This window comes from Pelodiscus sinensis, chromosome 8 (assembly GCF_052426305.1).
Source record: "Pelodiscus sinensis isolate ZL-2025 chromosome 8, ASM5242630v1, whole genome shotgun sequence".
Classification (NCBI taxonomy): domain Eukaryota; kingdom Metazoa; phylum Chordata; order Testudines; family Trionychidae; genus Pelodiscus; species Pelodiscus sinensis.
Genome location: NC_143059.1, coordinates 44,562,688 through 44,576,464, shown reverse-complemented (window position 1 = coordinate 44,576,464; position 13,777 = coordinate 44,562,688). Strand labels below are relative to the sequence as shown.

The 13,777-nt window shown below is 41.8% G+C and overlaps 1 protein-coding gene across 7 annotated transcripts in view; it reads right to left on the bottom strand.

Moving 5' to 3' along the window:
- CFAP46 (cilia and flagella associated protein 46) overlaps nucleotides 1-13,777 on the bottom strand; it is a 211,320-nt gene that overhangs the window by 168,978 nt on the left and 28,565 nt on the right. For all 7 annotated transcript variants that reach the window (XR_012905646.2, XM_075935219.2, XM_075935218.2 and 4 more), the window contains 2 exons: nucleotides 11,699-11,927; nucleotides 7,250-7,370 (listed from right to left, as the gene is read on the bottom strand). Coding sequence is in view for 6 of the 7 variants with exons in the window: in XM_075935219.2 (XP_075791334.2) it covers nucleotides 7,250-7,370; nucleotides 11,699-11,927 (350 nt within the window). In the remaining variant the exon portion in view is untranslated. The remainder of the gene's footprint in view (nucleotides 1-7,249; nucleotides 7,371-11,698; nucleotides 11,928-13,777) is intronic.

The following is a 13,777-nucleotide window of genomic DNA, read 5'->3' as shown; positions in this document are numbered from 1 at the left end:
TTTTTAGCAAGACTACCTCCTAGCTAGTCACTCCCAATTTTGTAATTGGAGATTTGATTTTTCCTTCCTTGGTGAAGTACTTTGTTCTTATCTTTATGAAATTCTTACTATTGAATTCAGACCAACCCTTCATTTTGTCCAGATTGTTTGGAATTCCAAAATTCTGTCCTCCAAAGTGCTTACAACCCTTCCTAGATTATGTCATCTGCAGATTTTATACGTATATTCTCACCTCTATCATCCAAATCATTAATGAAAATATTGAATAGTACTTGACCAAGGACTGACCCCTGCCCATGTGAAATGCCTGCCCAGTTTGACAATCAACCATTGATAACTACTCTTTGCAGAGGAGACTGATGAGGAAGCCACATGACTCTCCTCTACCAAGATTCTTTCCCACAACACCCCTATATTAGTGGAGAACCAGGACAACTTCACTTTATACCAGCCCAACCTCTGCCCACTCCTGTGCTGCCCCTTCCTCTGGCACCAGCAACAGGGCTTGGCATACTCATCAGCAGCAGTGGGGACCAGAGAAATGGATTGATGCAGTTGCAGACTGCTCCACTCCTCCAGCTGCTGGCTGTGTTGCTAGCTTCTTGCCAATGAGTGCAGGGGTTGGTCCCTCCACTGAGTGATGCCGCTGGCAGCTTTTTTTGAGGGAGCAGAGCAAGGTAGAGCTGTGTTGCTTTGCTTCCACCCTTTCCCCACACTGTTGCAGGGGCTTACTCCTGCTACTGATGCCAAGCCCTCACCAAGTCCCACAGGCTGCTCAGGGGCTCTAAGTTGTACCCGCATCTTTTAGTCATTTCATCTAGACTACATAGTTTTTTTAATGAGCATATCATATAGGACTGTATCAAAAGTCTTACCAAAATCAAGATACTGTGTCAACTGCTTTCCCTCAGCTAGTATGGCAGGGAAATAACACTTATTTCAAAATAATTATTTCAACATAGCAGTAGTGTGGACGCTCCACTGCTTCTGGTAATTCGAAATACCCCAACGTCATTCAGAATAATTATTCCCCAGTGCTTCCTAGGGGTCTAAGTCAAGTTAGCACGTCTCCATTAAGGAAGCCTGCTTTCAACTAATTTTGAGGCTTTCCTGTAGTGTGGACATGCTATTTCAAATAGTTATTTTGGGAGCTTTTATTTTGAAATAAGTTATTTTGAAATAATTTCCTAGTGTAAACATGCCCTGGGTGCTTACAAACTGATTGTTTAATAATTTGTTCCAGTATCTCTTTAGGCATTGAAGTTAGGCTCCCTGGTTTATAATTCCTCTACTACTCATTGTTCCCTTTTTAAGGCACATTCTATGTCTTCCCTTCTCTAATCCTCTGGGACGTCATTTGTCCTCCAGTAGTTCTCAAAGATCATTGCCAATTGTTCAAAGATTGGCTTCAGCTAATTCCTGAAGTACCTGATTTCATCAAGGCCTACTGACTTGAACACATCCATTGTATCTAAATATTCTTTATTCTGTTCTTTCCCTAGTTTGGCTTGCATTCCTTCCCCCTTATTAATATTGTGTTTAATATGGTTACTGAGTAATTGAAAAAAGTCAAATGCCCATTAAATTTTAATATTAAGCATCACCTATAGGTATTTACTTTTTCTAATAATAGCCCACAAACAATTTACATAATCTATAAAAATTAACACTAACAATGAGTATTTGAATAGATATTCAAAGTTCAGTTTGTTAACATCAAATACAAGTTGTTTTGTTTTTTTGGTGGGGTAGGCATGATAAAGATAGAAGTCTTTGCAGGCACAAAAATATCTGACAGATAACTGAAATGAGAGTGACAGAGACAAGACACAAAGAAGGGATGAGTTGAGCCCCTAGGTGCAAAATAGTCTAGCAATATAAACACATCAAACTGAGATTTTTTCTGCAGTATAATGTCAAGGCAGAAATGCTTCGTATATGTGGCTGTCCTGAAAATCTGATGAGGCAGGATACAGACTTTAGTAGAACTATCATCACTGAGATAACCCAGACTGAATAAGCTTTAATTTGATCCTTGAGCAGCTTGCCAAGTAACAACAATGAATGCATAAGCATAAATATTTCTGACATTTAAAAAACAAACACATTAAATATTAGTGTTGAATCAAACAAAAAGCGAAAAGGGCTATAACCTTAATGTCTTTATAAATAGTCTTTCAGTATAATGTTTCCAATGAATCATACCTTCCTCGTTACTTCGGTAACTGTAAGTTAACTGGCAATAATTATACTAATATCATGTAAGCAGAATTTGTAAACCGTACACAAGTAGCATGATGTCCTCTGGATGTGTGGATACAAATCCCATTAAAATTACTGATGAGTAAATACATACACTAAAAAGACAACAAAGTGTTCTTAAAATGCTGATGAAAGCACAGTCATGTAAATATTCTTCATTCTGTATTCTAAATATGGATAATTTATACTACTAAAAAATCATCTACAGGAATCAAATTCAATGTATTGTTGAGCTAGAGATGCATTTATATTTGTTAATTTTAAAAAAATATTTAGTTTAGTTATTTGTTATCAAGAGATTAGTCTCAGTTCTATTGAAAGCTTTAAGAGCGAAAGTAAAACTTTTGGAAACAATATCTTGAAAAAGTTTATTTTAGTCAATCAGTCTATGCTGATATTTTGTAAAATGATCCTAATTATTCAGATTATCCACAGTTGAAGGCTAGCATATGAATGTAAGAGAAATTCTCAAGTAAACCTAAAATTGAAAAATCAAACAAATTTTATATTAGCTGGAAATCTAAGATGAATTATGTTTTAAGTCTCTTCACAGTACATGCATGCTGCAGTTCAATGAAAGATAATATTTACTTCAATTAAAGCTGATGTCTAATTTATACAAAAAAATGATTAACTGTTAACTGAAAAGCTTTTAACTTGCCAAGTGCACAGATCAAGGATCTACATTTCCCTTACTAGAGTTAATGATCTAAAATAACCTGAAAGAAGCTATCTGAAGGAAACTGAGGTGCTACAGGAAGTAGGATTAGTGACTATGTAAATGCTCTCTTCCATGTCATTACTTAATCAAAGCTTAATTCTACTGTTCATATAATAATAATCTGGGATGAACATTCTGGTTTGGCTGAAAAGAGTTTACTATAGGATTGTGTGTGAGGGACTCAATGTTGTCCCAGTCACGTATTTCATCAGCAAGGAATCACCAAAGCACAGAGACTCCCTCTCCCATGGACATGATCTTTACACTATGGCAAAGGAGGGGAATCTTCAAAAGGCTGCTTAAACTGATGTTAAATTAAATAAATAAATTAATGGAGATTGCCTATCTCCTAAAACAGACCTTGAAAGGTCATCAAGTCCAGTCCCCTGCCTTCACAGCAGGACCAAATACCATCCCTGACAAATTTTTGCCCCAAATCCCTAAATGGCCTCTGCAAGGATTGAATTCATAACCCTGGGTTTAGCAGGCCAATGCTCAAACCACTGAGCTATTCCCCCCGCTGGAACAGAAGGTAAGCAGTGGCAGGAGAAGCAGTTAGTAGCCTGTCAGGAGACTACCATTTTGCTTTGCCTGGAGATGAGGCACGTGAGGTAAGGCTGTTCCGGTAAGGCTGCCCCAGCTGGAACAGCCTCACCTTGTGTGCCCTGGCTCTAGCTGGAGTAAAGCAGCAGCCACACGAGGCACATGCAGCTGCGGCTATATTCCAGCTGGAGCCAGGGCTGCCTATGGTGCTATTTTTAGTACTGAGATCCCACAGGTACCGGGTTTGTGGTACTAAAAATAGCACTGCAGATGGCCTCTGCTCCAGTCCCGGCATGCGGTCCCACCCTGGGAGCAGTTGGGGCCATGGCTGCAGGAGCTTCTGGGGCCAAGACCATGGTACTAAAACTAACACCGTGGCCCCAGCACTAGCCCCCGCAAACTGCTTTCCATTTCAAAGGTAGAAAGTTAGGGAAGAGGCAGGGGGAGAACTAAGGGGAAAGGGGATGAGGAGAGGAAATGATTTGTGCTGAGGGGAGAGGAAAGGGTCAGGGCAGGAAAAGAAAGGGGCAGGCACCCAGGGGCAGGGTGGAGGAGAGACAAATGCCAGGGGGCCAAGAGGAGACAATGAGGAAACGGGCAGGAGTGGAGAGGGGAGGGAAGGTATTAGTGGAGGTGGAAGAAGAGAGAGGACGGGGTGACGCTGGAAGAGGAAAGGGGAGTGACAATGGGGGCAAGAGGGAGGAAGAGGAGAGGGGAGGAGCGGGTGCCAGGAGAAGAAGGGTTGAAAGGAGGAGAGGGCATGAGGAAGTCATGTGTGAGGGCACAGAGGGGCATGAGGAGAACTAGGGCAGAGTGTGGTGAGAGGGTGGGCACCAAGGAGAAAGCGGGCAAGGAGGGAAGGGACAGTGAAGGAAGGGGGAGGCACCAGGAAGGTGCAGGTGCCAGGGGTATTGTGGAAGGGTAGACACATGGAGGGGAGGGATGGGAACCAGATGAGAGAGGCTGGGCAGGTGAGTAGAGGGAGGTGTTAGGAGAGGGAATGGGGAGGGGTAGCTACAGATGATCTGAGTGAGGCTAGAGGAGGAGTGGGCACAGGGGGAAGAGAAGGGTGGGGGCAGGGGTCAAGGAGGATGGGGAGGAGGGCAGGTCCCCAAAGGGCTAAGAGGAGTGAGAAGAGCAGGAGCAGAGGAGGGTGAGGGGTGGGGGCAGCAGCAAGTACCAGGGGAACAGATGGGATGAGGGGAGGGTGGGAGACAAGGCAGCAGAGGGAAAAGGGAGAGGTTTATCAGATATTTATTAATAACTTGGGTGCCACAGTGGAACACATCTGAACAAGCACACATGAACTCAATACTGATGCACAAGACAAAACTCACTCCGTTCATGGGAGTAAAATCTTAACAGGAACACTAGAGACCAGTGCTTCTCAAATTAGGGGTTCTAACCTATAAGGGAGCTGCATGTTTATTTTAGAGGTGGCATGATAGTTCCATCATTACTTCTGTGCTGCCTTCAGAGGCGGGCAGTTGGAGAGCAGTGGCTGTTGGCTGCTCACCCACCTTTGAAGGTAACAATCTACCCACAGCAGCACAATAGTTAACCATGCCTCCCTTACTTCTGCACTGCTGCCTTCAGAGCAGGGTGGCTGCTGAATGAAGGCCCAGCTATACAGTCAGCAGTGCAGAAGTAAGAGTGGCCATGCCATCCTTACTTCTGCTTTACTGCTGGTAGCGATTTGGACAGCAGCCACCCCTCTCTAGCCACCCAGCTCTGAAGGAAGTGCCATTGCCTGCAGCAGGGCAGAAGGAAGGATAGCAGTACCATAGTCTTTCATACAATAACCTTGCTACCCATCCCCAACAACTCATTTTTGGGTTAGGCCCCTACAACTACAAAATCTCAAAATTTCAGATTTAAATAGCTGAAATCATAAAATTTATGATTTTTTATAATCCTCTGACCAAGAAATTGACCAAAATGGTGAATACTAGTGGGAAGGGGGTAGGTTTAGAAGATAAAATTAAAAAAAGAACAAATTAAAAATCACTTAGGAAAGTTAGATGTCTGCAAGTCACCAGGGCTTGATGAAATGCATCCTAGAATACTCAAGGAGCTGATAGAGGAGGTATCTGTGCCTTTAACTATCATCTTAGAAAAATCAAGGAAAATAGAAGAGATTCCAGAAGACTGGAAAAGGGAAAATATAGTGCCCATCTATAAAAGAACAACCCAGGAAACTACAGACCAATCAGTTTAATCTCTGTGCCAGGAAAGATAATGGAGCAAGTAATTAAGGAATTCATCTGCAAACACCTGGAAGATAATAAGGTGATAGGTAACAGCCAGCATGGATTTGTAAAGAATAAATCATGTCAAACCAATCTGATAGCTTTCTTTGATAGGATAACAAGTCTTGTGGATAAGGGAGAAACAGTGGTTGTGGTATACCTAGACTTCAGTAAGGCACCTGATACGGTCTCACATGATATTCTTATTAATAAACTAAGCAAATAAAACATAGATGGGACTATTATAAGGTGGGTGCATAACTGATTGCATAACCATTCTCAGAGAGTATTTATTAACAGTCGCAATCACGCTGGAAGGGCATAACAAGTGGGGTTCTGCACAGGTCTGTTTTGGGACCAGTTCTATTCAATATCTTCATCAACAATTTAGATATTGGCATAGACAGTATGCTTATTAAGTTTGCAGATTATATGAAGCTGGAGGGGTTGCAACTGCTTTGGAGGATAGGGTCATAATTTAAAATGATCTGGACAAATTGGAGAAATGGTCTGAGGTAAATAGGATGAAGTTTAATAAGGACAAATGCAAAGTACTCCACTTAGGAAGGAACAATCTGTTTCACACATAGAGAATGGGAAGTAATTGTCTAGGAAAGAGTACTGTAGAAAGGGATCTAGGGGTCATAGTGGACCACAAGCTAAATATGAGTCTACACTGTGATGCTGTTGCAAAAAAAGCAAATATGATTCTGGGATGCATTATAGGAGTGATGTGAGCAAGACACGAGAAGTCATTCTTCCACTCTACTCTGCACTGAGTAGGCCTCAATTGGAGTATTGTGTCCAGTTCTGGGCACCACATTTCAAGAAGGATGTGAAGAAATTGGAGAAGGTCCAGAGAAGAGCAACAAGAATGATTACAGGTCTAGAGAACATGACTTATGAAGGAAGACTGAAAGAAATGGGCTTGTTTAGTTTGGAAAGGAGAAGACAGAGGGGACATGATAGCAGTTTTCGGGTATCTAAAAGGGTGTCACAAGGAGGAGAGAGAAAAATTGTACTGTTTGGCCTCTGAGGATAGGACAAGAAGCAATGGGCTTAAACTGCAGCAAGGGAGGTTTAGGTTGGACATTAGGAAAAACTTAGAAAAACTTCTAACTATCAGGGTGGTTAAATACTGGAATAAATTGGCTAAGGAGACTGTGGAATCTCCATCTTTGGAGATATTTAAGAGCAGGTTAGACAGACATATATCAGGGATGGTGTAGATGGTACTGGGTCCTGCCATGAGGGCAGGGGACTGGACTCGATAACCTCTTGAGGTCCCTTCCAGTGTTCTATGATTCTATGGGTCATGAATTTGGGAGGCCCTAGATATAGTCTTCTAAACACTGTCATTGGCCCCTGTGGTCAAATTATTTTTCAGGCTGGCTTAAAAAAAAAAAAAAAAAAAAAAAAAAATCAGAGACAGACAAATGTTATGCCTATTTTAATCACAGCAAACATACCATACCTTTAGCTTCATTTTCACTGTCAAGGACTATTTGAAATGCATCCGGAGCTAGTGCAAGACCTGCATTGACCAAAAGAGATCGCTTTTTCCTCACACTGTCTTTCTGCTTTCCTTTTTTAGCCTACATAAAGAAAAGGATGAACTGTTATGGATACATTCACATCTCTATTAAAAATAGGTGTATTTTCATTAAATTGGTGTTTAGAGATCTCATATTAAATTAGCAACAACATTGGTCACGGGCTTATGTACCACAGAAATTGCATTACAGTCTCAGAGGATATGTCTATACTGCAGAGGTTTTCCCGGAAAAACGACCATTTTTCCGGAAAAACTACACTTACGTCCACACTACAAGTGCGTTCTTTTGACAGAAAGTCGAAAGAATGCAGGGATTGTTCTGACAGCGGTAAATCTCTTTTTACAAGGAAGAAGCCTTTTCCTGGACGGGGAAAAGGCCTCCAGGAAAATGCTCAGGTGCCTTAATAGCTACTCTTTCCAGAGTAATCACAACTTAAATGCGAAATAGTGTCCAATCAATGTGACACTATCTTAGAAAAAGCAGATACCTTTTTTGATGAGCTTTTGCTGTGTTGATGCTCTCTTTCTAAAGAAGTTTTTCCGGAAGATTTCTTCTGGAAAAGTGTCTTCTGAAAGAAGCCTGCAGTCTAGACATAGCCAGAAACACTTATGTACTCTTTCACCATATTATTATTGGATAGACTAACTCTGAAACTTTGGTCCTTGACAGGAACACTCTGAGGGTAACTTAAAGTATATGCAGATAGCTACATTTTAATGTTGCACACATTCATGGCTGAATTTTACTAATTAATTTTTAATGTATGAACTATCACTATTATACAACCTCAAAAATAAAATGGTTCATTTAACGAAAATTACAAAACAGTCTGAGAATATGTAACATATCAAACAAATATCATAATCACAATCATATCAGTTGTCCATTTCACAGCATGATGAGGAGCAAATGCAAATTAGTTATTCAGAAACAGGTAGAATCATAGAATCATAGAGCTGGAAGAGACCTCAGGAGGTCATCACGTCCAGCCCCCTGCACAAGGTAGGACCAATCCCAACTAAATCCACCTAGCCAGGGCTTTGTCAAGCCAAGACTTAAAAACCTCTAGGGATGGAGATTCCACCACCTGCCTAGGGAACCCATCCCAGTGCTTCACCACCCCCCTAGTGAAAGTTTTCCCTAATACCCAACCTAGATCTCCCCCACTGTAACTTGAGGCCATTGCTCCTTGTACTGCCATCCGTGTCTACCATGAACAGCTTTTCTCCATCCTCTTTGGAACCTCCCTTCAGGAAGTTGAAGGCTGCTATCAAATCCCCCCTCACTCTTCGCTTCTGCACACTAAACAAACCCAAATCCCTCAGTCTCTCCTCATAGGTCATGTGCTCCAGGCCCCTAATCATTTTGGTTGCCCTCTGCTGGGCCCTCTCCAATGAGTCCAGATCCTTTCTATACTGGGGGGCCCAGAACTGGACATAATACTCCAGATGCGGCTCTGGTGAGACCAAATAAAGGGGAATAATCACTTCTCTAGATCTGCTGGCAATGCTCTTCCTAATGCAACCTAACATGACATTAGCCTTCTTGGCTACAAGGGCACACTGTTGACTCATACCCAGCTTCTCATCCACTGTAATCCCCAGGTCGTTTTCTGCCGAACTGCTACTTAGCCAGTCAGTCTCCAGCCTGTAATAGTGCTTGGGATTCTTCCGTCCCAAGTGCAGGACTCTGAACTTGTCCTTGTTGAAGCTCATCAGATTTCTTTTGTCCCAATCCTCTAAACTGTTTAGGTCACTCTGGACCCTATCCCGGCCTTCAGTGTATTTACCCCCCTAGCTTAAGTGTCTGAGAATGCAGCCAGAAAATTATGTGGGTTTGATGGTCTGCAGGAATTGCAGCGTCGTTGCTTGCCGGGGAAAGTAGATGTTTAGGACAGTATGGTCATTCAGGAAACCGGTATAATTTCAGCTAGAAATCTTCACATTTCTTTCTCTCTCTCTCTCTCTCTCTCTCTCTCTCTCTCTCAAACTTTTCGTGCAGGATGACAGAGTGACATCATCATGTCACTCTGTGTCCTGCCTGCACCCTCCCTTCCTTCCTTCCCTTTCTGCAGTGCTCAGTTGTTACGAGGGGCCTGAGAGGCCTTGGAGCGGCCACCTTTCCTGTCCCCCAGAAGCAGTGGGAGAGTATGGGGCCTGCGAGGCCTTGGAGCAGCCTTCCTACTCTCCTTTGCACAGGGGGAGAGCACAGGGCCTGTGAGATCTCAGAAAGCCCCCCCCCCCCCACCCTCTGGCAGGAGGGAGAGAGCACAGGGCCTGCCAGGCGTTGGAGAGGCTCCCCTCTCCATAGTGGCCAGGGGAAGAGAGCTGGGCCCACCGCATCCGGGAAGGGGGGGATCACAGCCAGGAGCTGGGGGGATGACAGAAAGGGCCTGGGGTAGCACAGCCAGGGGGGTGGTGGGAAGGGAGAAAGGGCTCTGGTTGGTGCAGCTTGAGGTGGGGAAAGGGGCCCGGGATGTTGCAGCAGCAGCCCAGCCCTCCCTAGAGGCTGGCAGGAGAACAGCAGTTGCCTACCCCCCACGAGAGTGGGGTTGGTGAGCACAATGAGCAGGAGGCACAGCCCCCAATAACATTAAATTATTATTTTCATCTTCTCTTCAGTAGCTGTGCACACTCATACATTAATAGACCAGTTCCTATATACACAGGTGATCTCTGTAGTCTTTAAAGACTATGCCCATGTACCTATCCCATGTTGATTTGGCCCTTCAAAAGTAAACTCTCCACTTTCATCTTGTCTCTACAAAGTATGCTTTTCAGATTCTTCCTTGTGAAACTAGCCTTGAAATTGTAACCCTATATACACTGGTTGCTAGAGTTGGAACCTTGTCATTCATGTAACCTAAAGATCACATTTGTAGCCTAACTGTAGCTGCCTAGCACTGACTTCTAGTGACAGCGACAACTAAGGATCTCTGAATTTCTGTGAAGACCCCAAATCAAGTTTTGGTTGCAGGAAGCAATGCCTCCACAGTTGATGCTGCAAAGACTGGTGCAGGTTTTCTCCCAGCCAACCAGCACCTGAGCAAGCAGATCACCATCAGTGGCAGCTCAGTAAAATTAAAAGCAACACAGGCTAATGGATGAAGCAATATACTCCTGTATTCTACCCACAACTTTGACATTGATTCTCAGTGCGGCTTTAGGAAGGTCACTTAACTTCTCTGTGTCTTCATTTCTCTAACTGTAAAACAGGTAAAAATTACCTGTCCCACTGGAGGTAGTGGTGGTTAGTCAGCTGATGTTTGTACAACAGAACATAATGCTAATATTCACCAAAATCCATACAAACCCTCTCGGGGCTAGATTCTAAAGCTACAGCCCTTCCGTTTATTTAGATAACTGCCACTTGAAATACAATTTTAAAATCTGAAAACGGTGTAGAGACCAGCTATAAGCTACTGGCCTCCAATTTTGCAGCACAAAGATATAAATGGTGAAGAAGCTTAATATTCGTTTATATAAAATCATTTAAAATGTAGGGTATAACCCTTGTATGTGTCTCTGTGGAAATTGATATAGACCCATTTGTAAATAACTCCAAGAAGTATAAACAGAAAGCACTGTAAAAGTGTAAAATGCTTGCATCATCCAATTTATAAGGATAAATTAATTTTCACATTATTAAGGCTTTACGTTTTCTCTTACTTTTTAGTTACTAAGGAACAACAGACTACTTATAAGGTCTAGAGAGAAACAAAATGTTGAATATAAAAATGAGAAATATTTTAGGAAGTCAACAGCAGTGACTACACAAATGGTTTTCTACTTTGGCCCGAAACTTTTGTTTTTGCTGGTGCGTAACACACTACATTATTTGGGGCATATCACAGCTGAATTATCTGAGATGATATAAGAAAAGTTGGGAGTCCTGAAACTTCACTATACTGGTTCAAATCATACCTAAAATACAACAGTTCACTAGCGCTGACAACTATATGCCAACACAAAGGAATTTGAAATGCAGCATTCCTTAGTGTACTAGCCTATCTATTTCACATGAGTCTTCTTAGTATAAACGTGGAATGGAATATTATCAGTGTGCTGATACAGGAGTATATTTTCCCCATGAACCCTGAAAGCTCAGTCTTTACATACATGAGTAATCTCTGCCTGCATCAGAACTGTGGCTCTCTCCTTTCAGTATTGTCAGTAAAGATTAACATTAAGTTATTTATTAAATAACTTTGCAAGAAATTACTCAAAAGACCAAAACTTAATTACCTTAGAAATCTAGTATTTGAATATACACAACTCTCAAAATATAATTATAAGAGAATATTTCCTTTATAGAGAAATATAAGCAAACTTTATATTGCTACCTATGAAATTGTTCTTTATTACTACCTGTTCAATCATCATAATTGCTTGATCCTCTAGGCGCTCAGGTGATTTATACAACATAGTGCATAAGTGAAGACGATGAAAAGCCATTTTAAGATGTTCCTGGTATTGCCCATTATTATCTAGATATATTGCCTTCTGAAAATGTTCCATGGCAGCCTCTATTCTATCTTCATCTTCTTCAATATGAGCAATTTCCATATGAACTTGGCAACGTAGCAAAACCAACAAGCTAGGAAATCAGACAATTTTATAGGTAAGTTTTTAAATCAGGATGAAATAAAGCTATATAGTCATAAAATTATTAAAAAAAGGTCTGAAAAAATTAATGTATGAAAAAGATTCTTTCACTCAACTTATGTGTTCTTTCATGTTTCATGTCATATCATCATACCAAAGTGACTAGCATGACTATTTATTACATTTTGCTTTTCTTAGTCCTGACGAGGCAACACAGCCAAGAAAGAACTGCATAATTTTGCCATTGAGTTGCTTCTTGTGTATCACTCTTACAGTTGTTCACAAAGAGCCAGATTTTCAGAAGTTTCCATTTAGCCAGCTAAATGACATGGCTATATTTTAGTGTGTCATAACATACGGTGTGTGGCTATGCAGTTTTTTAACATTAAGCATGTCATTAAGCACATTCCTGAATTAGGGTTGGGACAAGAAACCTCTAAGGGAAATGTCACAACTGTTACAAAAAAGGGTTCTAGCAATACTGTACATGGCATGCCTCCTTTTGACTAATGAATCAATGACCCAGTGTGGTGTTAGAGGACACTAGGCTGCAGAATGTGCTATGTTTTGTCTGAAATATAACAGTGAAGCTCTGACCTAGAATAATAGAATTATAGGACTGGAAGGGACCTCGAGAGGTCATCGAGTCCAGCCCCCCGCCCTCAAGGCAGGACCAAGCTCAGTCTACACCATCCCTGACAGATGTCTATCTAACCTGTTCTTAAATATCTCCAGAGAGGGAGATTCCACCACCTCCCTTGGCAATTTATTCCAATATTTGATCACCCTGACAGTTAGGAATTTTTTCCTAATGTCCAATCTAAACCTCCCTTGCTGCACTTTAAGCCCATTACTCCTTGTTCTGTCCTCAGAAACCAAGAGGAACAAATTTTCTCCTTCCTCCTTGTGACATCCTTTTAGATATTTGAAAACCGCTATCATGTTCCCCCTTAATCTTCTTTTTTCCAAACTAAACAAGCCCAGTTCATGAAGCCTGGCTTCATAGGTCATGTTCTCTAGACCTTTAATCATTCTTGTCGCTCTTCTCTGTACCCTTTCCAATTTCTCCACATCTTTCTTGAAATGTGGCGCCCAGAACTGGACACAGTACTCCAGCTGAGGCCTAACTAGTGCAGAGTAGAGCGGCAGAATGACTTCACAAGTTTTGCTTACAACACACCTGTTGATACAACCTAGAATTATATTTGCTTTTTTTGCAACAGCATCACACTGTTGACTCATATTCAACTTGTGGTCCACTATGACCCCTAGATCCCTTTCCGCCATGCTCCTTCCTAGACAGTCGCTTCCCATCTTGTATGTATGGAACTGATTGTTCCTTCCTAAGTGGAGCACTTTGCATTTCTCTTTATTAAACTTCATCCTGTTTACTTCTGACCATTTCTCTAACTTGCTAAGGTCATTTTGAATTATGTCCCTATCCTCCAAAGAAGTTGCAACCCAACCCAGTTTGGTATCATCTGCAAACTTAATAAACGTACTCTCTATCCCAATATCTACATCATTGATGAAGATATTGAACAGTACGGGTCCCAAAACAGATCCTTGCGGAACTCCACTTGTTATCCCTTTCCAGCAGGATTTAGCACCGTTAACAACAACAACCTCTTGGAAGACAGTTTCTAACCTTCATATAACTGTTGTTTGACATCTGTTACATATGTCCATTTCACTAGAGGTATGCATGTGTCCAACACACAAAGATTTTTTTCCTTCAGCAGTATCTGTTGGGATATAGCGAGCACTCTACTACCTCATACTATTACAAAAGAACGGAGCAACCCTTGGATCCTCCTCTGTTACTTCTTACCAGACAGACTC